Below are 27,688 nucleotides of genomic sequence, written 5' to 3' on the forward strand. Positions count from 1 at the left end.
TTGGAGTGATATGGATTTGATGGATGGACTATTAGAGGGATAAGGACTGGGCGGCTGTATGCAAAGAGTTACAGTTAATGGCTCAGTGTCCAAATGGAAACCAGTAACAAGTGGTGTACCTCAAGGATCTAATTTGGGACCAATACTATTTAATATCTTCATTAATAACACAGACAGTGGGATCAAGAGCACCTTCAGCAAGGTTGTGGATGGCACCAAGCTGAGTGATGCGGCTGACACGCCTGAGGGATATAATGCCATTCAGGGGACCTTGACAGACCCGAGGAGTGGGCCCATGCAAACCTCTTGAAGTACAACAGGGCCAAGTGCAAGGTCCTGCACCTGGGTTGGCGCAATCCCCAGCGCCAGTGCAGACAAGGGGATGAATGGATGGAGAGCAGCCCTGCGGAGAAGGACTTGGGGGTACTGGTGGATGAAAAATTCAACATGAGCTGGCAGTGTGCGCTGGCAGCCCAGAAAGGCAACAGTATTCTGGTCTGCAATAAGAGCAGTGTGGCCAGCAGGTTGAGGGAAGTGATTTTCCCCCTTTACTCTGCTCTTGTGAGACCCCACCTGCAGCACTGCATCCAGCTCTGGGGTCCCCAGCAGAAGCAAAACAGGGACCTGTTGGAGAGGGTCCGGAGGTGATCAGAGGTCTGTTGTAGCTGCCAGATATTTGAGATTTGTCCTTGTTCAGCGTATAGACTGCATTAGTACTGAAGGGTAAATAAGGGAATTTAAAGTGCATAATTTAAAAACAGCACTTTAAACCACATAACAATCTGGATTAGAAGCTGAGAGTGACAATTACTCTGCCAAAGAACTTGTGTTAAGGTCATTAGAATTTGCAGTGGGTGTGTTATGCAAAAGGATTTTTCCACCTCTTCCTTTTAATTAGGTGCTTCTCTATAAAAGATACATATCTTTCTAATGACTGCAGGGATTAAATTCCTTAATGTTTCTCCCTAAGTATCCAAACAGCACAGTAAAAATACTGACATAGTAATATGCAGCTGAAGCACACACTGAGCTGCATGTAAACCTTTCTTAGTTCAATGTCAGATTATAACTCATACTGTCTATAATGTATGTGTATTATTTGAATCCTAGAATGTTTGCAACCACTGATTGTTTTCTGATAACAGGCCAGGTTTGACTATGGAATTTTCTGGGATAATCCTATTATTGTGTTGTATAGCAGTGGCATCACTACCTGGCCGGATACCTGTATGCAATTCCAAATTTAAACATCTTTCTCTTTCTTCTTTTTTTGTTTTTGTTAATGTTTTAATGGATGATCAATACCAGTAATGTTTGCTGTCTTGCCAGTAACATGGGTATGTTGGTAAATATCTTTTTATTTCAGTGTGCTTGCATCTAGCTTTGCTAAAAATAAGTCAAGTAGTGGTTTTCTGAATAGATAAGTGGTATGATGGCTCCTTGCCCTTGTATACAATACCTGAGAAACTGTCAGATTCCAAAATTCAGTGTGTTGGATCAAGTTACTTAAGTGAACCGTTTGGTAATGTGTGTTTAAAATCAAGAACTATTTACGTGTCTTACTGGGTCCATGAGGGTTAGAAGAAGCTTGGAAGAATTTAGTACAATGCAGCAAACTTCAGAACAAATTCATTAAGGCTTCAGCAGATGCTGTATAGAATGTTTATAGAATATCTTCAATTTAGTCCTGCTAAACAACAGTATCATCTAGTATAATGTGGACATTAACTGCAAGAGCAAAACACTGAAAATTGATGAACAGTGAATGGTTGTATGGAGATGCCTAGCTTGGTGAAGTATCTGTTTAGATGTGTATCACAAGGCACCTAAAGAATCTGGTAAGAATGAACTAGGGAATGGAATAAACAGGACCAAGATGAAACTAAAATAAGATATTTAACTAGAAAAATGAGCTCTTGGTATCAGACCTCACTTAATTTTAGAAAAAAAAATGTAGCTTTTATTGAAGTCAAAACTCTGTGAAGCCAAATTCTGGCTTAGCTGACAAATTTCTGAATAAAAGGTGGCAGCAAATCTATTTCCTGTGTGTTAATGTGGAAATTGGTATTTGCACATAGCAGAATTCATATTAGTAGGTATTTTGTAAGTCCATGTGGTTTGTTTCAAAGCAGAGTACATTAGAACTGTATGGGTGATGTTTTCAACCATGAAACTGAAGATACAGAGAATATAAGGTATGATATGAAACCTTAATACATCATGCTTGACTCATATTTTCAAAAAGAAAGGTACTATATGTATTAGCTTTAAGCTGAAAATGTAGAGAAGCACCTGTTTTTACCACTTCCAATTACCATTGATCAGCACATTTTAGGAACCCAAAAAGCTGTTAGAAATACTCAGAGAAATACACACATTTCCCCTTGTACATGAATAGACAAACAGGGTGTGGAACAGAGACCTGAACAGAAGGATGTGTAGTAATCCAGAGTGTATCAGTGACACTGGGTAGTTGATGATGCACCAGTGAAGTCCAAAGACGGGAATGTGGCTTTTTTTCTGTACTTAAAGGAACCGAGCAGAAAGGGATCCATAGCTGTTACTATGAGGCTGTGGGGAACTAGTGGGATTGAATGAAAGATTAGAAAATGTGCATATTTTAGCCAAAATAATCAGATCCATTAATATGGTGCTTTTTATTCAGAGACTGTGAAGTCCCTTTCTGGCTCTGTTAGTTCTACAGACAGGAAGTTGCTTGCTTTCACATTTCTGTAGAAGTGTACACAGTGGTGAAGGCTGCTGGAAGACTGCTGCTGAAAACGTGCACTCCAAAGAAACTTATTTTAGGAGGAGATTATAGCAACACCAGAAACAGAATTATGTCTAACACCCAATTCTGATTTCAGGCCTCCAAGCAATCACTAGTGTGCCTTCAGGAAATACTCACCTCCCAAAACTATGTAGACATAAAATACAGTGTTGTAAGAGTTGTTGGGTTTTTTCAGTAAGGCCACTTGCTAAAATACCTATTAATGAGCTTAACACAGTCTGACTTGGCTAATGACATTTTCTGTTCAAAAATCCTGATATTATTCCAGATTTGACCGGTGTTTTGTGTCATGCCTTGTTCAGATCCCATGTCCTATTGTACTTTCTTCTTTATGTTAATTTTAAGACAGAAGCAGTCACTTCTGTCATCTTAGCTGGTTATATTCACACCGGTAGTATTGTATTTGAGTATGACCATTGTTTTTTTCTTCCACTAGCTATTTACCATGGAGTTTTTTGGTGGTATTAGACTCCTATAGAAGAACGAGGGAATGGCTGTTTCTGTGTTTCTTGCTTTGCCTTGGATATGGAGATTTATAGCAAGAGGTATGTAGGTTTGCAGGCAGCACCTGGATTCACAGTGTGGTTTAGGTCTGAGTCAGAACTCAAGGGTTTTGGGTTTTTTAAATACTTCTTGCTTATGTTGATAATTCTAAATTTGGTTCATCTCCTGGCTCAGGCTGAAGCTTAACGAGCAGTCCAGTATCAGCAAGGTGTGTAAGGTTTGTGCACTGATAGTATGTCTAAATATGCTAGTTTAAGGCGAGCTCATTTCAGGTGCTTTTAAAATAAATTTACTGTGTTAATTTTGCATTTTCTTGCATCCCTGTACTATATTTATATTTAGTTGTAGTACCAAAACAGACAGAAAGAAATCTAGTGGTTAGCTGCTGCCAAAGGGGCATCGTCACTCCTTTTCATGCTGGCACTAGTGATCATCTGACCTAGGAGAGAAGTGGTTTCAGAAGCTAACCCAACACGAGTAGTAATGTGGCAGCTGCTTATTTGTTGTTGGTTTCGTGTTCTGCCAGGTTAGTGCATTGAATCGTTTTTTCTCAGGATCAGATCAACAGTAGCTGGCTCACATGAAGTGGTCGGAGCTTGCTGCCGAGTGTGGGCCGGCTCCTCTTGGCAACGCTTAGCCAATACACTGTCTTAAAGGAGTTGCCAGACTACACCTTCAGACAATTTTCCTAGTTTCATCAGCGTACAGCTGCTACCTCACGCTCAACCAGTGACAACCACCATCATCACTCCTACCATAACTTAGGTTTTCTGCAGCTGATGGGAGGGAAAATGAAAATGACCTTACTGTCTGTCTTTCACAGACTTGCCTTTCGCACTTACCCAGGGAGGACTCGGGGAAAACAGACCTAAACATATCAAATATGGGTGAACAGTGACAGTACAACAGCAAACCAAAAGGAAGTGCTTGAAAACAATGACCAGAACTGCCAGGTATGAAATATGAGAAATGATAACAAATGTTACTACAGAAACAAGGAAGGAGAAACAATACACCACTGTTACTGGAAAATAAGGAACCGAATGCTGCCTGCACACCTGCAGCTACAGGAGGAGGAAGGGAGTATGTTAAAAAACCATGAGGGGAAGTCAGTGGGCCAGTTGATCTTCTGGGCCCTCCACCACGACTTCAGTTTAACAAGTCTGTTTGCAGCGATAAAGGAAGGGGGAATGTGGTATCCAGGGAGATGGAGAAGGAAGCAGAAGAGCGTGCTCAGCGGAGCAGGGATGGTCTTCAGCGGCACAGCCCGGTGCCGATGCCACGCTTCATCCGTGGTGTTCGTTTCTTCTGCCAAACGCGTGCTGACGGCCAGCGTCTGCCCATCGGGGACCTCAGGTGCTTAGCACAGGGCCGTGCGATATTGCATGTGCTTAGCAGTGTCACGGTGCTCGGGTCCCAGCTACACGTCACCCACGCGTCCCCTAAGAAGGATCTTTGACTCCCTGTCTCACGACTGGTCCGGAGGTGACTTGGGCACTGAATTGGAAATGTCATCACGCTCTCCTCTGCTGCCCCTTTGTGGCATGTGTCTAAGGACTGGAACACCAGTTTAGTTTACCAGGGCTGAACTAGGTTTTTGTTAGTACACTGAAAAACACTAGGAGAACTTGATTCCACTCTTCGCCTCAGGCTATTTTCCAGAGGGACAGGAGCAAGGCAGGGCATTTCTGGCCAGCAGTGGCAGCTCCTTCAGGATTGTTACAGAGAAGACTGAATCACATGAGAGAGGGAAAACCTTACAGATTACATTTTTACCACTTCATAGGTGACCCTAAATGCTGATTGATCTGCGTTCATCGCTGCTTTCCCAGAGAAAGGTAGGGACGACTTTGTCCGGAGAAGGAAAACCTGCACCTGCACTTTTTTCTGTTGCAGCACTGGCTGTTTGGGCAGGAAAAGCTTTCCAGCATAACAGTTGGCAAACCCGCAAGATGACAGAGTACCACAGATGCTTCCTGCTGCTACTGTGTAGATTTTCTCTTCAATATTACTTGTGTGGCGGGTGTGCACAGAAAGATGAAGGTACTAGTCATTTCAGACTCTCATAAGCTTTATTATTAAATACGCCATTCTGTTTGTGTGCCTGCATCAGGTATAAAAGCTGCCACCATAAATGAGATGCAGCTGGACACTGGTCTGATCCAAAGAGTAAATGGTGTAGTTACATCTTGTCAAATGCTGCTTATGCCATGATAAAGACACAGCCAATGGGCCCTATCCCACTGATGAGGCATGTGAGTATAGTAGGTTATTTTGGGGGTAGAAAGTCCAAACCGCAAATGTCTTTCCCACTCCACACCTTCTTTTTTAAAATGCTCTTAGTTTTATTAGAAATTGCTTGCTGGCTACTCTCACTCTATTTTAAGAGAATTCATCCTTAATTAGACTTCTGTTTTGAAGAACACAGCCTGCTGTTAGTATTAACAGCTTGTTCTTGCAGCCATAGAACAGAGAGAGTGTGCTTTCAGTTTCCTAGCTGTCAGAAAAGCTTTCTGCGTGCTTGCTACAAAAGCTGCCTTCGAGGTCACTCCAGCTGCAAGCAAGTTTTCCTGCCATAGTACTGAATATGATCAAGAAACGTATGTCTTCACCAAAAGCATATGAGCACTTGCACATTTTACTGTGACATATCCCTTAATCATGTTAGCCAAATTTAATTTTGGCTTTTTAAATAAAAAGCATTAGATTGAGTTTTTTTACATCAGTTTACTTAGAACATTTGGTATCCTAGTGTTGTTACACTCCCTCCAACCTATCATCACTATGTGAAATCACACAGTGAGCCATAGTGGCTGACAAATTTTGGTACTCAGATTCATAGCCCAGATCATAGTAGGTTCTCTTTCAAACCAGAACAAAAAGTAAAGATGACTGAAATGCTCAAGCAAAAGTGTGAACCGACAGAGGGCATAGCTTGTAACACTCCTGGCAGTGACTCGAGCTGTGGGAGTCTGTTTTGAGGTGCATGCTTTTCAGCTTGTATATTCATCCTTTTTGCTCCTCTCACACCTACTCCGTTAATCCTGCTTTGCTTCCCTTGAAGCTTTCAGAAGCCTCCTCACTGCTCATGCTTTTCTTTCCACTCTCCCCTTTCAACTCCCACTTAATTCCTTCATCCACAGTATTTTAGCTTCCCCCATCTCTAGTTACTGGGGCACTAGCAGCCACAGAGGGGAGCACTTTTCTGCTTGAATTTTGCCGTCCAGAGAACAGCACCCGACAAGCATCAGCTTGCAGCAGCAGCAGTTTACCCAGAAGCGGTTCCGGTGTGGTTCACCACGCTGTCACAGCAGTTGTTGAAATGGCACAACCAAGGGGACACTGCAGGAAGAGAGGAGCAGAGCAGAGGAGCTAACTTGAGCCAGCATCGTGGACTACAATCCTGCCACGTGAAAGTCTCAGTTACAACCTGATTGCATTCCCCCTCGCAGCCAGGCAGAGCAAGTTGTTCAGAACACATACGCTTTTCAGACAATTTTGCCGAACAAGGGACAAAGCTGACTGTAGTTATTTAGTTATATAGTTATTTAAGAGGTTGCAACTTGTCCGTGCAAATGTCCACTGAGATGGTGAGAGATCCCCAGCACCAGGAGATCCTCCCAAGTGTCAAAGCTTGTTCAAAAACTTGGAACGGTGGAGTATCAGCAGCAACAAGCATTAACAGAAAAATAACATTTCCCCCTTGGAGGGCTGGAGCACCTCTCCTATGACGAAAGGCTGCGAGAACTGGGCGTGTTCAGCCTGGAAAAGAGGAGGCTCCGAGGAGACCTCATTGCAGCTTTCCAGTATCGGGAGGGGGCCTACAAGGGTGCTGGGAGAGGACTTTTTACAAGAGTCTGTAGTGATAGGACAAGGGGGAATGGGTATAAATTGAAATCAGGGAGGTTTAGATTAGATGTCAGGAAGAAATTCTTCACAGAGAGGGTGGTGAGGCACTGGAACAGGTTGCCCAGAGATGTTGTGGATGCCCCATCCCTGGATGTCTTCAAGGCCAGGCTGGATGTGGCTTTGAGCAACCTGGTCTAGTGGAAGGTGTCCCTGCCCATGGCAGGGGGGTTGGAACTAGATGATCTTTAAGGTCCCTTCCAACCCAAACCATTCTATGATTCTATGATTCTATGAAATGGCTAACCCCTTTTATTTCATTACACTACTCCTCCCAAAAGCAAACTTCTTGAGCTGTATAATTTTATTAAGGTGGTCAGTGGTTAAATGTATTTCTCCATGAAGTTTCCCCAAGGGCCTGATTTCTAAGTTACAGTACTGCCATCAACCCTTGCAAGACTGAAACAAGGCAAGAAAGCCACAGGAGCACTTGTCTTCTGTTTGGCAATGTCCCAGACATCGTCAGTGTGGAAATAACTCTCTCTGGCTTAACGTTTGAACTTGGATTGATTCTAAGTGCAACGTTTCGAACGGGGTTTATGACAGCACGCAGGAGTACGTTTCAGCATTTCAGTCTTTTTGACAATGACTGTCAGAGATCAAGCACAACCGGAAAACAAACACTCAGAGGTCTAAGGGTTGTGCCGATTGCCTTCGGGGACAGCGATGAATAAAACTGATGTGAAGTAGTATTCTCAAGTGGTATTTTATCGGCTCACGCTCCTCACCCAGCGATCAAAACCCCTGTAGCACTTCTTCATTCAAACAGAGACAATGCTGGCCATGTTGGCTGGTGTCAAGCTGATAGTTGATATTCAGACTCTGTTTTTGTGGCCCTTTTGAAGAAAGAATGAAGTCAGTGAAATTTAAAGCTGTAATAATTGTTTTCAAGTATTGACATGTGTGCAGAATGGCTGGGGGCTCCTGCTATCCCAAGCTTTTTTAAAATGGCAGTTCAGATGCTGTAGAGTTTAGTTCACCTTTTATTGAAACATTAAGACCTTTGAAAGGAAACATGCTGCAATACACTGGCCCTACAGGAGAAAATTCAGATGATTTTTGCACCTTTAAGGTAGAGAGCCAGGATGCAGCATATTAAGATTTAGTGGGGTAGGTACTCCCCCACACCTTCTAAACATACTTATTTTAAATCTGGTTTAGTTTCAAAACCAATATATTATTTATAACAACAACAAAAAAAAGCAGGCTGTGACAACTGTTTTGCAGAAACCCAGCTATTTTTTCAACAGTTAAAATGTCAGATTTCTATTTGAGTCATCTCACATTACTGTTACATTTGGTCAGCCATCCAGCTAATTTTACTACACAGCTTAAACATGGAATATTTGACAGAAGCTTTTTCCCATTACATCCTTCTTAAGTCCAGAACGGCATTTTTATATTATCAGGCTTCCTACACTAGCGTTTAGTTTTATATGCAATTATCTCAGAACCAGTAAAAAGAGACTGCAAATCTGGTACAACACTAAGTTCTCTAAGTGTAACAAAGCATTTCTGTAACTCAAGGCAAATGAGGGAGCATTTGTATGTAACAGCAGAACTGATACTCAATTTAATTTAATTTCACTGATATTCAGTTAGGTGAGAGTCTGTAACACCACCACTCTGTGAACTAAGGTAAGGGGTAAAGTCAGCGTCTTGATTCCATTGAAATTATAGGTTGCTATGATTGAAAATATATTTTTCAGTGCTCCTTATTCTTGATTAGTTAGAACAATAATACAGATTTACTTAACTTCATATGCCTTCAAGGGAACTTTCTAAGATCAATTTCTGAAAAAAGCACGTAAACCCAGAAACAAGCAAACACACAAAAAAACCCCCACCCAGTACCTTTGAGAAAAAGAAGCAGGTTCTTGGAAGAGAGTCCTAAATAGAGAGCAGAGGAGTTAAACCACACAAATCTGCAAATAAATCAGCTTTTCATTTCATTTAGAAATAGCTGCAATTTTTGTATTCTTTATACACCTGAAAGATTTGAAAGGGCCAAATAACAGAGTGAGGAATCCTCCTCTTCCTTGAGGAGCAGCTGCTTTCCACAGGTCTGCAACAGAGCTTTCTGGAGATCACGTTAAAATCTGTGGGCTTTCCCGTGAATTACAGACTGTTACTTTGAAGAGGCTAAGCATGTCTGGCTTGTGCTGTAAAACACAAATATTAGAAGGCGTAAGCAAAGTTTAACAGCTACCTATTGAAGACAGTTTAAAAATAGGATCACAGGATAATTCAGGGGCCTTGGAAAGTCACCTAGTACCAGCTCCTGGTCAAAGCAGTAGAACTTCATGAAGTTTCATTGGTTCAAGCATCATCAATCCTTTAATGCCTGCAAAGACAAAAAGGCTGTGAACTTTCCTCACTCAAGAGTTATTTTCTGCTGAACAATCTCCCATCTCCACAAAAGAATAATGAATAAGCTGTTATTTTGAACATTTGAATACTGATTTAACCCAGTATCCCTCTTCACAGCTCAGAATATCTTTCCAGACAGCTGTCTGCCGAACTGCATTGCACTGCGATGGGATAAACTCAGGAAGGTGGGGAAGGGACAGGGATTAGAAGCCACACAAAATGCAGTTCAGCTCCAAACAGTAACAACTGAGCTGTGTTATTGCTCCTGCAGGTTTCTCTCCTAACAGGAGATGAGGAAAACTCAAGTTTGGTTTAAACCTCACCAACCTTTATTGAGATTCACTGGGAGGTAAGGAAAAAAAAGCCAAGGTGTCTGAAGGTTCCTACAAGGAGCTTTTCATTCATGACCAGGAACTTGATTCCTGACCATCTCCGAAATTTAACAGCCTCACTGAGGAAGACTTCAAGATGAGATGTTAGCTTAAATTCAGCTCACTCGAGAACAACTTTAAGAACTGTAAAAACACTTAAGTAACATTATTTGCACCAATCTTCATGCTACTTACATTAGCCAGTGGACAAACTTTTAATTCTTTTTATTTTCAACGTGTACGAAGATGATATGAGAAGGAGCTGCTAGAAGGAAACAGAGAAAAATGCATGCTTCTATTTACTAACAGATGCTTCTACAGAGGAATGGGAACAGTGCGCACGTGCTATCCCCTTTCACCTGCACCTAATGGCCCCATTCTTCCAAAACCAGATCAAAGCCACTGGTGACATTTTAGGTGACCCCAGCCCCTATCTTGTAAGAAGTCCTCTGGGATACCCAAAAGGCCGGCAAGCACGGGATATCATCTTGCATACAGTAACTTAAAACTGGAAGTAGGAGCATTGTAGATAAACCCCAAGGAAGGCGGAGTTGCTTATGCTTCATCACATAATTTTGGGAGTACTTTTTAGATGGTGGCATCTTTCAGTGCTGTCCTCTAGAGCAACTCACTGGAGAGCTCTTTTGACAAGATCTATGGAAAGAACTAGCTTTGAAAAACACGTATTTTTGAGATAGAGCGGCAGCTTTTTTTCCCCATTAGAAAAACAACAGTGTGAATTTTGTTTCAAAGTTTTGAAGCCCAGAAGAGTGGTCACCAAAATTGCTAAGCTGGTTACTTAGCGCATCAGGACTCCAGAAGGCCCACCGTGTCTTTGCAGAACATAGCTAAGGTTGATGCCATTTTTAAGTAAGTCATTAATTTTTCACTTTCCCGATCAGTCATTGTTCAGAGAGGCTTACTATAGCTAAAGTGATCCAAGCTCTGCTATTGCAGTAAACGTTAAGCAGTCAAACATCAGCAAGCCCACCCGTCAGATCAGTTTAAGATAAGAGAAAGACAGGCATCAGTTCCTTTCTTGCTTTGGCTCAGGTTTGATCACTCCAGTGATTGCTTTCCTTGTTGGATCCCATCTACGTGTACAAATAATATCCATGCTAATGGGGAAACGCCATAGAATGACACCTTCTGCTCAAGAATTTTGGGATCATAGAAAGGCTGAGGTTGGCAGGGACCTCTGCAGATGATCTCGTCCAACATTCTGCTCCAGCTGCAGCAGGTTGCTCAGGGCTGCGTCTAGTTGGGTTTTGAGTGTCTGCAAGGATGGAGACTCCATAATCTCTCTGGTCAACCTGCTTCAGCATTTGACTACCAGCACAATAAAAAAGGTGTTTTCTTGTGTTCAGACAGAATTTCACCTGTAACTTGTGCCTGTTGCCTCTTGCCCTGCCAGTGGGCACCACTGAGAAGAATCTGGCTCCCACCTCTGATGCCACCCACCACCCATGCACAGTTGTGGCAAATGAGACCCCTACACAGCTGAAAAGCTTAATGCTTGGTTTTGGGCTTGGGTGGTGAGGAGGAAGAGGGGCTGTTAAGCAGGTGTTTGCTACCTGCAGTCAAGGGATCTGCGCAGCACAGCACAGCCAACACCTGCTCATGTTAATCGTGTTACGGATTCAATACAGGGTCAGAATGCTTGTTCAAAGTAGTTGTTGTTTTATTATATAGCGACCTTACATTGCCTTCTCCTGTACTTTCTCTATTAAGACCTCATAGGCCTTTTATGTATATTTTCAAAGCCCTATTCTTAGGACTTTTTACTAGAAGTGGGTCTTCAAGATATACCTGGCAGAAGTCTACTGTAAGGCATAATGCGTTTTAGGTTGCCTGCCCAAGGCTTAAATTCAAGTGTTATCCTAATTCTCAGCACCTGTACATCTGCGAGCATGACCCAAGTACCCCCATGTAGAGCTGAAACCTCATCGATACACCAAGGTGCTTTCATACAAGCAGACACAGAGCTACGAGTGAACACCACGGGCTCAGCTACGTAAGGGGTTTTATGGATTACCTGGTAGAGATGTTTGGTGTTAAATGTTCACGCTCTACTCCTCACTCATGTTAGTCTAAAACTTAATTCTTCAAGCCTTCACACCAATTAAAAAGTGGAAGGAGCACATTAAGAACCCTTCACTGGAAACACAAACAGCAACACTGCACAGGAATTTTCCGGTACATTAACTGATAGTGGGTGAGACCTTGAAGTAGAAGGCAGAATAGAAGATCATGAGGCAGAGTAGAAAGATGATAAAGGAGACAAACCCACAATTGCACCTTACTCCATCTGTCCTTCACTGATTCCCTATAATAGTCCTTGGCAGACTGGAAGGGGGAAGAGAAGAAAGGGAGAAGATAAGTTTTAGATCACATCCATACTACCGCTAGATTTATTAGAGCAGAGTTTAGTTGATTTGGTAAAAGCAAAAGAGCTAGGAATGACTCATCTTTTTAGAAATTAAAATATGACAGAAAGTACCTTTTCCAGAGGTTTTTTTTTGGTGTGTTTGGGTTTTTTTGTGGGTTTTTTTTTTTTTTTGGGGGGGGGGTGTGTGTGTGTGTGTGTGTGGTTTTTTTTTTTTTAATTTAAAAGCAATAGTTGAATAAAGTACTTCATGGATGTTGGTCCTCAATGAGCTAGACTGTTACACTGATCAAAGTATTAATGACCAATACATGGCAAGTGAGTAACGACATACATTCCCATCTTTAAAAGTCGTCATCAGAAAGCAGATCCTATTGCTTCTGGCCAAAATATCAATTCCAAGAGCTCCCTATTTCATGTAACCTATGCCTGACCCATGTATCCTTTGGCACATCATATGACAAGGATCTGAATGTTCTAAATCAATAGTTTTGCTGTCTCCCAAAATACATAGTACAAAGCACTGTGTAGTAGCTGTTAGCTATTTCAAATAAGCTCTTTATTTCCCCACAAACAAATAGTGGCTTACCTTCAGGAGATCTTGAGACTACCTTAGGTTGTAACTGAAGGTGTTTTGTACCTACAGTCACCAGAGCAACCACCTTGTGGAAGAGGGAAAATGCCAAATCCTGTATTTGTAAAACTGAAATTGTCAAAGATAACAGATGTATCTTCTAGGGTTTATTTGTAGAGCATTTTTTTTGTTGTTGTTATAGCACCTTAAATCTGAAATTTTGGAAGGCTATTCACATAAAGAGTAAAAGCATTTGAACTGTACACTCTGATGCTCTACAGGTGACTCTGAAAGCTTGTGCACAGGAAAAGCTAGCATTCGCTTTGTGCCTTCACAAGTGTCAGAGCAACGCCGAGGTTGCACCTTTGCTAATGAGGAGGCCGTAGAAAGTTTTCTGTACGGTCATACCTAGAGTCAGTCTTCCAGCACAGTTCAGCTTCACACCCTGTACGAGAGGCAGCCTAGGAAAGCAGATGCTGCTCAGAATGCTGTTAGATCCTGCTGCCTTCGCAACAAACCCAAGGGCTACAGAATGCATACTTGCACCGCAGCGAGCAACTGCTGCTTCATAGTTGGTTTGACACTCGTCGCCACATCACAGTTTGAGGTGCCAAGTGACGTTCCAGTATTCCAGAATGTAAACGTCCGTCAGCCAAGAGCTGTTAATTCCCAGAAATCCCCTTGCTAGTCTTTTTTCCAAGCTTGAATTCCCACTGTCTTCCAGCAGGGGCAAGCCAAGGAACCTCTTTCAGCCTAACAACGTACAGATTTTTAGAAAACTAGATGTCAAGTTCATGTAATAGTGGTGAAGAGTTACAGAGAAATTCACTAAGTCTTGAAGATCAGATATGACTGAACTGAAGCAAGCTACTGCCCATCTTCTGCAATGCGAGGCATCCTTATCTATCTTTTAAAGGAATACACCTAGAACGCTAACAACATCTGAAGTGGTCATAAAACAGTATGTGGACACAGAGCAAAGTCCTCTGCCTGCTCTACACAGGGCAGTTAAAACCTCCTCCTTCCTTGCAGCTGTTCATGTTTTGAACATAAACTATGTCAATCTCTTCTCCTTTTATATGTAATCTCCTATTAATGCTGCTGACTTACTATGAAAGCATTAAAGCCACATCCAATTTGTTTTCCCTAATGAAGGATACTCCCTGATTTGTCAGCGTAAGCACCAGTTCTAGCTTTATCCTTTGCAACTAGAATGGTGTTGCCACTGTCTAGTGAGCCGCCTTTTTCACACAGTCTTCTTTCAGGTCTTTAAGCCCATCCCATAGATTTCTAAGCAAATCCTTGTCCTAGACCTCACTTTGAACAAAAAGCACAAGTAGTACCTGTAGGAGGCTTTTGGTTTAGGCCCCATGTAGGCCACATCTCCTTGATAGATGCTGCGGCCTCTTGAAGAAGGTGGTTCTGTATACAGTCCAGAGAAGATAAGCAGGAACAGCTCTAAGGCTCTTGATTCTGGCCCAGAATTTCTCATGACATGGCCCTAAATAAGCAGCCCAGTTCAGTCTGGAGGTAAGTCAGAGCTGGACTCTCCATACTGGTCAGGCTCATCCAACAAAGTTAAGCTATTTCAGTAAGGGCTTGAGATCTGTCAGATCAGAAGACGTGCACTGCTTGGGGAGAAGGGGGAGGTGGAAAAAAGCAGGAGCTCTTTAGAATCAAGTATTTGCGTCACAAAACTACAGACATGAAGATGTTCTGCTTTAATTTATGCAAGGCCTAGTATGATCTGGATTCTTCTAGGGCTCTGCAGAGGCTGGCACTACTGGCAGTAGAAACCGAACTTCTCAGGCCTGTGGGACAGTTTCCCAGTGGTCAGCCACACACGAGTTATTGTACCATGAATATTACCTTTGCTCACTTACTTCAAAACACACTGGAAAACTTCCTGTGTTTCTAAGAATGTCTGACAGCTCATAATCTTTGGCTGCTTACACTTGCTACAGACCCCCGCATTCACCCATTGGTTTGGTATTAAGGCGTTTGTTTCCGTTATTCCCACCAGACTACTCCATGATGCAGCATTTTCCTCTTCCTGTTAAGACCAATACAGAAAAAAAACGAGTCCTCTATTCTAACAATTTTCACCCCTCCCTCAAAGCCAAGATTAGGCGCCCTAACATTTGTCTTGTGCACAAGGATAGTAGCCATCCTTCCCAGGATACTGAATTTTAAGCCACTTCAAACAGTGGCCAGTCCAGATCTGCACTTACGTTAAAGGTTAGTACAGCTTGATCGTCATACCACGTACGCCATGACCTCTTGACAGGGAATGATCTTAAAGCCACAGCAAGAGCTATTTTATAGAACTGACATGCATTTCGGGTGTAAATCTGTACTGTACTGACATTCAAGAACTTCAGTCCCCATACAGACTGAGATGAACAGCATTTTTATTTATTTCAGTTACAAGAAAAAAGACAAGTAAACCTTACAACCAGAAAGGCAATGAAGGCCTCATGAGCTTAGCGATAACCATTTCATAATCTAGGCAACACATTATGATTTCTTGAGATCACAAAGAAAGCATATCCCTCCCCTCCCCTTCAACAACTTTTCCTTATTTTTGTAAGGAAATTTCCTGCCAGAGCAGCGCACGGGTGTTAACAGAATCAAGAGGGAGCACCGATGTACAAAGCCTACACTCACCCTCCCACCACTCCCTCAGAAGGCTTAGGTGTCCACTTTATTCCAGAAAAGGTAACACTCAGTCATGATCACAGCTAGGAGAGAGGGGAAATTTGAAAGTCAGCTTTGAAATGAAGTCAAATTATGATGCATTAATGATGTTAAATGAAGCTACTTTCTCACATGGCAGTGTACTTCGTGACTGAAGAAACTCTCCTCATTTTAAGCCAACGCTTATCCAACTTTAGTAGCGGGGAGAAAACAGCTCACATCAAAACCGACCCCCCTACCAAGCACTCTAGGTAAGAACTATGGCCTAAGGGAAGTGCTAGAAACGTGGGAGAAAGTACTATACAAAGTGTCAAGTGCAAACCCCTCTTGCCCAGAATTCAGTGTATTTATTTTGTTACAATAGAAAAGACTGAACTGGGGAGTGGTTGACAGTGGGATGCAGTGCGACAGGTTGAACATTAGCCACTGAAGGACAAACCCGAGCTTGCACATATCCCACCACACGGGAAAGACACACTTGAGCTTCCTAACCTGCTCATTCCTGCAGTTTGCCTTAGTTTTATCTCCTCCCTCATTACCAACCTCATTCCCGCATTCCTTTAATGGGACCCCCTTTAAAAAAAAAGAAAAAAATAAATCAATTCAACCATTAATTTTGAACTGGCCAAAAAAAAAAAAAAATCACTTGCTATTTTAAGGAACACAGAGCTGGAAAAAGTAAGCAAAACCCCAAAAGTTCACAACTCATCTCTTCCTCTGCTCTTCTAAGCAGCGCTGGAGCTAGAACACAGGAGGAAGTACCACACCGAGCACTGTTCCATCATCGTTCGCTCTTTAAGCAGTGCAGTTGAGGCAGAACATAACTTCTTCAGTCAATTGCTAGCAGGTCAGTTTTGGTGCATAAGATGAACTGAAAACTGTATTTTCACCCATGCTATATGTCAGTTCTGTTTCCCCTCACTGAAGGGGTCAGGGATACAGTATTATTACACAGTACTCACAGTAAGTCTTGGAATGTCAGGCAGACCTATTCATTCCCAAGGAGTATCCTTTTGGCTCAGTGAAGACTTTCGAATACCTTAGCTTACATTCATTCTGGAGGCAGCCACCATGACTCCATTTACCCAAAGTTCTATTTTTAGTGGGGCTGTTACCATCTTGAAATCGCAGTTAAAAGTTTACCAGTAACATAAAAGTACTTTTCAGTGTTTCCAGTGAAGGAGCTGAGGAAAAAAAAAATCTGTAAGAAACCATCGCTGCAATTTTATTTTAACAAAAGGGCAGATTTATTCATGTTTACAAACAAGTTTCAAAAACAAAAAGGAGAACATGTATGCTACCCACTAACAACCTGTCAAAATGCCAACAGCCCTCATGCTGCATGAAGGATTCTATAGATTAGAAAAAAAAAAAAAATCACAGTTCCACTCACAGTTCACCAAGACAGCACTAAACTAACATGTTTAGACAGAAACAAAGGACTAAGATTCTGATGTATTTTGATTTAATCCATTTTGCCCGAGATAACAGAAATATTTCAAGCAAGTTCCATCACATATTGATGTCCTGCATTAAACAATCCTACTAAGTTCTGAACAAAAGTTATTCAGTAAGTTTCTCAAAATTTTTAAAAATTAAACAGTTGTTTCAAAACCATTAAGTAGTAAATGTATTTAAGAAACTAATTAGGACAGAGGCCATAACTTCATTAGAACACCACTGCTCATGTTTTTACAAAGCATTAGTGTTATCTATTTGGCTATTAGTATTAGCAATTTATCTACAATATTTAACAAGGTAAATTGCAGGCAAAATTTAGTACAGTTTCAATAGAAACACCCTTTTCCTGAAAATACAGCAGTATTTGAAGGACTAGTTTTTTTTATTTTTTTTTTTTTCTCTGCATCATTTATAAGGAAGCTTCCCATCTATGAACAGGAACAAAAAAAGTATCTACAAACCTTGTAAACAGATCTGCATCATTTATAAACATAAATAATCCAAATTATTAACAGCCAACAGCAGAAATTAAAGTATCAATTCAATGATCCAGGGCCTCCTTGCCCTTCCCAGGCTTCCCCTCAGAAAAGGATCATGATAAACTAAAGCTCTGCTAACACACTCTTCAGGACCATTCTTAAGTACAACAGATGATCCACAGGTCACTTATGCTGAGTTATCTGTCAGAGTTCATTATTACTCCCACCCCCAGAAAAGCACCCTCCAGTCTGGCAGAAAGCTTTTTTTTTTAAAAAAATAAATCTACATTCGTACAAGTGTGTCTTCTGTTGAAGTCCAAGACAAGAATATCATCTTGTCCATCATAATGTGTGAAGAGACCCAGTTTCAATTTCTTTACAATGCAGCTAGTGTGTTAACATTCAGCTTACAATCAGAGTGATGTTTCCAAACTATGTAGCGGGCTCCCTGGGGATGAAGAGGTAGCAGACTTGTTCATGTCTGTTGTAAGGTGAATTCCACTGTCAACCGCATTGTTATTTTTATTGGGAGAGGGTGGGGGAGTAGAGTTGCGTTTTGTTGGAGCATCATCTTCAGCATCAGTATCATCAATAAGGGGAATATGAGGCTCGGAGTCTTCTATTCTAAACTCAGGATGCGTCATAAAATTGTGAATTGAACTTCGTGTCTCGGGTTTCTCGAGCCCCTCGTACAAGGAGCTACGAAACGCATTCACCACTCGGATCTGCAAGCGAAGGAAAGAAGGTTGTTAAAATGCTGCTGGCATGCCGGAAACGGCATGGTTCTTATGAGTCTGAATCCACAAACAGCTAGACATGAGTGAATCGCATTTGTATGTGATGCAGTGGAACTTGCAATAAACTGTAAAAAATGAAGAGCATTTCAGTAGAGCACTGCCAGTCTACACAGTCGGAATAAAAATTGTGGAAGTACTGCAAAAAGCTGAAGGGCCTAAAGATTCAGACCTGGCACTAGAACTGTAAATAACTGAACATGGGCTAAGCTTTTTTCGGAAGTGAGGCCAACGGTTATTTACTTACTCACAGATTAATTCTCAATGAGTGTTTTATTGGATACTTGGGGGGAGATGGTGGTGGGAAGAATGGGAGATGCTGAAAATAAGTTAGAGGGTAAAAGGGTTACTAATTCTCATGCTAGGAAGTAGGATGTCAACTGACTATGGAAAAGCCAAGCAAGTGTAAGCCAATGTCACAATGACTGGACGTTTACGAAGAGTCATGCAAAAAAGGATACCACTGTAACAGCTGTAAATATTCGAGTATATACCCATTTACCACAATTCAAGTTCCTCACTGAATAGTGCTTTGGAAACTTAAGACCAGAACTAGAAAATTGAATACTCTGTTGTACAATCAAGTAGCCACAACAGGTCGTAACTTTCAAGAGACTATTCAGGTAGCACAACGTACGACAAAAGCAGGTGGATCAGCCTTTGCTCGAGCCTTCAATTTGCACTGAATTCATGGACAAATTCCCAGGCTGAGTATTATTTTGAGCCCTTTCAGTGGTTTAGCTAACATTTCTCAAATCAGAAAGCAAAGTTTACAGAATTCATAAACAAGCATTTCAGAGTGAAATCAGATAGGATTAAGTACAGCTTCAGTTTGCAAATTGCACGTGTCCAGGTTGATGGGAATTTAAGCTTTCCAAGTTGCAGCTTGAATGATGAAACCACCTGCCCGCTACTCCCTTCTCCTCCCACACCCCATGCGTTTCCCTGACCAACCACAGGAATTCAGGAATCATTCTTGAACTGATAAAACAAAACGTTAGGCAGAAGTCAGTGACCCCTTTGTTCAGCACTTCGTCAAGACACAGCCTCCCCCTCCCTATTCAATTCTCAACATCTCTGCTCTGATTAAGTCTCCAGCAAAGCACAGTTTCAATCCCAAAGCTCCTCTGTCGTACGGTAAGCAGCAGAGCAACACTGTAGTAAACAAGAACTTACTGATACAAACAGTAAGTCCAACTGGAGGATGTTTTTTAGCACATCCAAGTTGACTTGTTTCAAGCTGAGAAATAAGTCGTGACTAGTGCTTCCGCAGAGTTCCTTGGCAGTAAAAATAAAGTGACTTCCAGGTGAAGAAATGAAGCTGGAAGGTCAAGCAGATCAAGAGCACAGGCTTCAAAACAGCTAAGATACACCAAACCACCTCACTGGAAACAGGAGGGCTCCACAAAAGCAACGCATTGTCAAATTTGTTACTGCAGAATCGCCACACGTGATAAAGCCTTAGGCTGTGTTCTCTGACCTCTAGAAGTAGTGTTGTTCCTCCCCACCCCCCACCCCACCCCCTCAGAGCACTTGCACAAAGATTTCACTTGAAAGCTGTTGTGTCCCCATTTTTATACTACAGGTACACAGCTGAGCCCCCATGACCATGGGGGGTGGGGGGGAGGGAGGGAACATGCACGCAAGGGGGAGGATGTAACTACCAATAAAGGGGGGAGAGGGAATAGCATGAATGTGCTTGAGAAGTAGATTACAACAGCGGCTTGTACTTTACTGTACATCATATGAAGAAACTGAGCACGCTGTTAAGGAGTTGGCATGTTACATGAGCGTTAAACAAGACCAGCAAGCTGCAAAAACTGTCTTGGCACTCACCAAGAAAATCAGCGGTGACAATGCCAGACAAAATTTGCAATGCCTTTATTTGGCATGTTGCATCCCACTGTGCCATTGATTTATGTGGCAAAATGAAATATGACTGCCTCATGGGACTGGTTTTTCATTGCTTACAGATGGCGAGTTAGAACATAAGCAGTAATGGAAAATGATTTTTGGCTTAACGGGACAGCTGTAATTATCATAGGAATATAAGCATACCCACAATAAAGGCTGGATTCCCATGCAGAATGCGTACTAAACAACTGGTCTAGACACTCCTATGAACCCAAAACCCACAAAGAGTCGAGCCATGAAGGCAGAAATCAGACTATCAGCATTAGTGTTATACTTAAAAAGGGAAAAATCTAATCTTTCAAAGGCTTTATTTTCAACTACTCAAGATAATTAGATGAGAGAAGCAACTATAAATAACTCCCATAAGTGAGGAGCAAACAAGACAATTTGTTATGTGTAAATTACACTGTCATCAGGCCTTCCTCATATTCGTACCAGAATAGCAAGGAATGCAGTAAGCACTCCAAATCCTCCTAGCCAGATGGCTGCTTAAGACTTGCATCCTCACTTCATACGAACGGCTGAACTGTTTTCCAGCAAACGGCTCCGAAAGAAAGAGACGCATCTGCTTCCCATTAATACGTATTAGTTATCAAAACTGTTCTCCTGGCGGGCGTAGCAGAAAGCCGTACTACTCAGTGACATCAGAAACCTGTTCCCTGCTACTGTAGCCCCGTACCCGCATGCGAGATGCTGCGGTGCCTATTAGATTCTGCTCAAATGGCAGCACGGCATGGAGTTGCTCTCTAGAGAATTCTGAATGTCTAATTAATGTTCTTGACTGTAGTTAGGGATAAAGGTTACTAATTAGCATTTTAACTAGGAGATGCATTCCTGAATCTACTTGTCATTTTGTGTTCTTGAGGCACGCGGAATTTATAAGCCCAGGTTCTCGTTATTACTGCGAGGTAGGGAAATACCTGTCTCACCAATGGAGAGCAAGTATAGAGATAAATACTTGTGCAAGCTCACAAAGGAATTCTGGCCAGGACAAGAAAAAGAAAGTCAGAAGAGAACATTTCATTTAAAACAGCTCCTGAAATTAAGGGTCTTCATCCATCTGGTAATCTGTAAGTTTAAAAAGCAAGGAGGGGAGAAAAAGAAGCCCTCAGAGTTATTTTAAAAAACAATTATTTAACCAGTCTCTAGGAAGTCAGAAGGAAGTTACACAGGTATTATATAATTAAGCTGGAAAACTCTTTCAACAACATTAGCTATCAGTAGTCAACTACACCTGTTATGCAGCTTCAGGTTCCAGAGTTTAGGCCTATATACAAGAGTGATTAAATCCTTAGCCTCTACAACGAGGAAGAAAAACTGAAATGCCACTTGCAGCACAATATAAAGGGCAGAATTAAGGTGACACCAACTCTACTTTCACTGAAGGCTTATGAACTGCTGCCAGAAGAACCTAGAGAGGAAAAAACTCTTGAGATTTGAATGAAAATGTCACTATTCAATGCTTAAACTTTCTCCCCACCCCACCCCCCTTTTTTCTATTAGCTAATTAAATGTTTATTCCGATTTGTACATGTTTTAGAATCTTTGTTTCGCCACCTGAATCCTGATGTTGAGAAAGTTGGGTTATTCAGTAAAAAAGGTCCAACAAAAGCAGAGATTCAGAAGTTTCTGACAGGCTACAAAGAAAATGCGTTTAGTGCTCCATGTTCTAACTACATTCATATTTTTAACATACCATTTGCTTTCTCATCAGCTTGTTTACATTAAGTATCACTTGTGCTGCAGCACAAGACGTGTTTTTGTTGACCTGGGTCCATGATTATACAGTTAATTCATTTATTCAATGTAAGTTACCCTAAGAGGCATATACTCGAAAATTTACAACAGTTTTCCCGTTTTATCTTAAACATCCCTCTGTACACGAATGGATGAAGGCACAGGATGTGCAGGCTCACAGCTTTCACATTAAAGTCTTTTGTTGAAACTGTTCCACCTGTTCTCAGCCCTCTAAGAAAAAAAAAAGTCTTGAGGACTCCACTTTGTGGAAGAGCTCTATAAAAGCCTGAACGATGGTTTTAAGTACTAAGGAGAAAATGAGAAACGTTAGGTACGTGAATCAGGAAATGTTAATTTCATGCACTTTAGGAACACACACTCACACCCCACAGTAGTAGAAGCAGTAGTAGAGGAAAACACTACATGTGTAGGGGTAGAAATATTTGTTACATCATGGTGCTGGCTGGCGATGGAGGGTTGCCGCCTTAGAGCCCCCTGAATGGTACTTCCACTCTGGAAAGCATTCACTACATCCATCTGCAAGGAATCAGAGATTGTGACAGCTTGCTCAGCAAGAGAGAGAAAGAGAGAGAGAACAAGAGAAAGGACCATCCCATCTATAACATACAAAAAGTAAAGAAAAAAGGCACTTTTTTTTTTTTTTTTTAAGTAGAGCAGATACACAGACGAGGGTTGCATTTAGAGCCGAAGGAAACAGAGGCCCCTGAGGGATTACACATCCATCCATAGCCCCTTCTGACAGTCTCAGTCACACCAGTTAGACCTGCCACCTTAGGCAAAGGACTGGAGATGGAGAGATTTCCCTCACAACACCCACTGCGTCCTACCTTTTCCAACACCATACCTGAGTTTGTATCCTGTTTAGGCCCCTAAACCACAAGATCTGACCACGACGTAGTTCTCTCTCAGCATGATCAATCTCCTCTACATCTTCTGCTAGTTCTTCTTCAGGAATCTCTTCCTTCTGTGTTCCGTGACCAGCTTCTTTAAGGAATTTCAGACGGCTGGTTGGAATTGTTGAAATCAACTAACGGTGAGTGAAAAATATGAATCAGGATTTTTTTAAAGAAGAAATGTAATACCAGACTTAAACCTTAACATAACATCCTGCATACAATTAACAAAGTTGAAAAAAAAAAAAACCCAACCAAATTATGTAAATGGGACGAGTGCATCAATGTGGAGCCATCACTCCAGCTGAATAACTGCAAAGCTGTGAATATCCTTACCACCTCAACTGAGGTGTGAAATTAAACTTGGACTACAGACCTAGAAAACAAAGTTTCCCAGCTAGGGACAAGGAATTCCACTTCAGCATTACTTTGCTGTGCCAGGAAGGAGCAGCACTGAAGCTACAAGAGCCATTAATTCTGTAGACTGTGCTTGTATCTAGAGCTTTCAGAGCTCCATCGATCTGATGAGCATGATGTGTTACCTTAAGTGAGATCTATATCATTTAATTAAAAAGTAGCCACAGTTAATTCAGGAACACAGAACAGACATGCATTCTTTTGCGACCTGGAAGGCATCGGTCCATTTGCAAGGTGAGCGACGTTTCCAAAACCCTTTGCCCAAACTGTTACTTTGCTACTTGGTATACAGCTAGTTCATCTATCTTAAACTAAACAAAAGCTACATATGGCTGTTCCGGCTTTCCTTTTCATCCCCACCTTCAGGGCTATTCTGGTGAACTACGTAGTTAAGGGGAGTCATCTTTTGATATGTCCCATCTAGTAGATCCAGATCAGTTCCAAGACTGCTCTCCTTGATCATCACAAACCTAGAAGACCATTTCAGCAGCTGCAGAGGAAAAAGACTGCTCCAAAAGCAAGATAAACAGCCCTTTATGCTGAAATTGCTACTGTGAACGCCCCCAGATCACACTTCAGTTTCCACTATTCTCAGGGAGTCAAAACTCATTGACTTTAATGATATGCTAGAGCAGCATGAACTGCAGCAGGGTAGCTTTGCCCTTGCAAGACACTTTGGGTCAAAGGTATTCCAAGCCATCTCATTTCTCTTCTCTACTACTTTCAAACCTCAGAGTAACTCTATTTGATTTTTTAAATAATTAATTTTCTAGACAAACTTATTAAAAAGGTTATACCCACTTTTGGACTATGTGTTTATGTATTTACAACTAGAATTCACCCTACCAATTTTATACTGAAGTCTGAAGTGTCCTTTACAAAACGTAAGGAAAGAAACTGTAATGGAAAACTCTTCATGTGGCATGAAAAGTTAAGACAACTATGTCATTAAATAATGGAAAACTCTAGCTCTAAAGTTTCATGTAAATAAGCTTGCTGTTTACAAGCACTGTTGTGCATGCAATACTAATGAAACCCTAAGGGGGGGCACGGACAAAAAAATCAATATGCAATGGCCTAATAGGCAGGAGAACTTTCCAATTATTTCATAATTATGCAAATTAAGAGAAAATACATATTTTTGAGTGTTGCTGCATTTCTTGCTACTCCAGGAAGCTTTTAAATCAAGAAAATATTAGCAAGTTGAATGATTCCAATTTTGCAAGAAAACCATTCAACACCAAGTTAAATATATTTCAACATGAACTTGTTCATTGCATCTGTATTCTTACAGAGCTTCTAGTTCTTATCTGGCTGGAGATGTAATTTCATATTCAAACTGTAAATATAGCTGCTTTTAGGCAAAAGTTACTGAACACAAACCAGCCATTGCATGTACTTATGAATGTAACCAATTGACTAAGTCAGAGTAAGAAATATGCAACCAAGGACTTTCTAGCTATTTAACTAGTCAGTTTTAATCAGTATTTAGTGTTAATCTCCATACATTCGTATAGTCCACTTCAAAGACCTAATGCTAAAGACAGTACGCTTGTATTTTCCATGTAAAGTATTCTAATGCAGGTAGATATTTGGGAATTTAAAAGAGGTAGTTTACCTGGCCCCAGAGTAGTGTTCCCATGCCCAGGAAAATGGACCACAGCCACTGTTCAATCGAGAGTTCTGAGCAACTGAAAGGCTTCCCACCAAACTGCACAATAATTATCTGTGAAGAGCAATGTCATTAAACAGGTATCAGTGACCCGTTACCAGAGAATGCCCTAAAGCTTCAACATCAGAAAACTCCACACTCGAACATAGGATCTCCCATCTTGTAAGGCGTACACTTCCACTGTCTCAGCAGTTTGAGAAGTTTCCAAACCTAAGCCATCATTTTATGCTTTTCGGTATTTCAAGAAGTGCCTATTTATGCTTCGAATGTCACACTCTAAAAACCCGTGACTACTTCATTTCGCTAGCAGTTCTTTCCCTTCATTTCACAATTAAGCATATTTTTGATGCTACAAACTTAGAGTGATTATTTATTATATGAACACCCATCTCAGAGCCCAGTTGATTAATAAACTTGTATTAACAGAAGTTGTAGATCCAACAGACATGAAACTTTTAAGAAATAACTCAGAATATCACTACGTATCCCATCAGTGTTAAATGTCAGACTTTAAATCATCGTAGTGTGACACCTACATAATCATCGTTACGGGGAGGGGGCAGAGATCTCAAAAGCTAAACTAAGTGAGCTCCTATGACTTATGTATTACAACAAGCTGTACAGGCCCTAATGAGCAAAAGTATCCCTCTGCACAGGAATTATATGCATGGAAGTCTGCCCTGGAGAATCAACAATTCAAGTAGCAGGGCAGGCGTGAAAAGGAGATAGTACTGACCATTAAGTAGGATACCTGACAGCTGAAAAGCCCAAGAGTATCTTCTTTTACTAACACAGAATAAAACACTGAGATGACAAGTCAGGAGTTACTTATTTGGGAAGGCATTCACTCCGTCAAGTTTATAGAGGGAACACAGTTGCATTTAGGAGTAATTTTCTGCATGTTTGGCTCTGTTGCACAACAACAGTCAGTCTGTTGCATCTCAAACCCTAAAAATAAGAGTAGCTTCTGAAGTGTCATCTAAAAAAACCCTAAACTTGGGAGAATAAGCGAACCAACTTTAAGTGACGCAGAGGTACATACATTTGCATTGCTTCGACTGCTATGAATTTGGCCAACTTCCCAGAATCCCAAGTTTAGGGAGAAGCTTAAGGCATAGGTTACATCTTATGTTCAAAATACCTTAAAGTGAAATGAAAAACTTCTGGAAAATAGTAGAATACTGATTTGTTCATTATTTCCTCTGATGAATTAAAAGTTAAGGCCATTTAGAAGGTGAAACTCACTCTTGTAAACCTTTTTCTTCAGATTCAATTTTGACTTAATGTTTCTCAACACCAATGTGTTAATCCAATCAATTTTAGATAGTTTCATTTCATTTGCTATCATATAGCGAGGTAACTAATCAGCTTTTACAGATCTGTCTAGACGCAGCAACAGCAGATCCTTAGACATCAGTGTTTCTCACCTGAAAGAGCAGCATCTATACCGATAACTGTGAATTACGTACTGTTACAGACAACCGATTTCTGGATCAGGAAGATAAAAACTGATATTTAAGTTTCTAAAGCTTATTCATGTCAGCGTGTCATTAAGAAGATATGAGAAGCTGTAGTTGTTCTTGTAATTGTTTAAATGGGCCTCTGTTCAGATGCACAGGCAGGTATGATGAGCAAGAGTTCTGACTTGGGTGGGGGGGATGATGACAAAATTTCTTTGCATTTTGTCAAAAGACAAGAATACTAAGATCAAACTGAAGGACTTGAAAATTCAAGGTAAACACAAGTACTTCTACATTCCAATTTTACCAGTTTGATAGAGGTCTTACCTGAAAAAGCCCTGTCAAGCAGCCCTTCCAAGTGACTTGTAGAGTGTTTGACACGGAAGGTTTTTCACACAGCACTAATGAAATGCCTGACACTAGCTGATTAACATTTCCAAGGTAAGCAAGTGCATCAGTGTACTAAGTGCATTTTACCCCCCATCCTCCAAGAACTGACTTACCTGAACAACAAACGTCCCCAGAACAATAGAACAGAAGATAGCGTTGTTAAAAATTCCTTCAAAAACGTTTCTTTCACCATGAATTTTTCGGGCATTAATTTCATTAAAAAGCTGCATCATCACAAATGTATTAAATACAATCGTATAATGCTCTGAAGGAGGAGCATGCAGAGGTGCATTTCTTCCACTATCGATATCAAAGATTTTCTCACCTGTGTATGAGAGACATTTATCAGCGGCTTAGTCAGCATCTTTATAAATGCGCAACAACAAAAAACAAGTTTTGAGATGACGTTTCTGATCTTTTAGAATATCCTCTTAGATCAACTTGGTAAAGCCTCAGGATTCTTACCAGCAAACAAGAGGGTGAAGACCACTACAAGTTGGTAGAATGCATGACCCAAAATGTTCTTCATCATCGTACGAGAAATCAGCGGCTTGTTTCTCCCATAAGGCTTTCGCAACAGAAGAGCTTCAGTGGGTGGTTCTGTTGCCAGTGCAAGAGAAGCTAATGTGTCCATTATGAGATTTACCCACAGCATCTGCACAGCTTTAAGTGGAGAATCCTATAAAGACAGACACATAAACCCTCCAATATAAGTGAGCAAATTGCAGCTGTTAAAGGCTCTACAACATGGGCATGTTCTGAAGAGCATTATGGTTTTTGGACTAATATTTAACTGAAAGTTTAACTTCAAGAGTTAATCAGTCATGACATTTTCAACCTTTACCAGCTGA

At 41.2% G+C, this 27,688-nt stretch overlaps 1 protein-coding gene across 7 annotated transcripts in view; it reads right to left on the reverse strand.

Moving 5' to 3' along the window:
* Positions 1-16,817: 16,817 nt before the first annotated feature.
* ATP2B1 (ATPase, Ca++ transporting, plasma membrane 1) overlaps positions 16,818-27,688 on the reverse strand; it is a 34,612-nt gene continuing 23,741 nt past the window's right edge. For 3 of the 7 annotated variants that reach the window (XM_010151360.1, XM_010151362.1, XM_010151361.1), the window contains 5 exons: positions 27,303-27,516; positions 26,951-27,162; positions 24,934-25,041; positions 22,850-23,032; positions 16,818-18,264 (listed from right to left, as the gene is read on the reverse strand). In XM_010151360.1, the coding sequence (XP_010149662.1) occupies positions 17,953-18,264; positions 22,850-23,032; positions 24,934-25,041; positions 26,951-27,162; positions 27,303-27,516 (1,029 nt within the window). In that variant the 3' untranslated portion in view covers positions 16,818-17,952. Of the gene's footprint in view, positions 18,265-22,228; positions 22,522-22,849; positions 23,033-24,933; positions 25,042-26,950; positions 27,163-27,302; positions 27,517-27,688 lie in introns of those variants that run through there. The other 4 variants (XM_010151363.1, XM_010151366.1, XM_010151364.1 and 1 more) reach the window with 2 other exon arrangements.

Source organism: Eurypyga helias, unplaced genomic scaffold (assembly GCF_000690775.1).
Source record: "Eurypyga helias isolate BGI_N326 unplaced genomic scaffold, ASM69077v1 scaffold7855, whole genome shotgun sequence".
Taxonomy (NCBI): Eukaryota; Metazoa; Chordata; class Aves; order Eurypygiformes; family Eurypygidae; genus Eurypyga; species Eurypyga helias.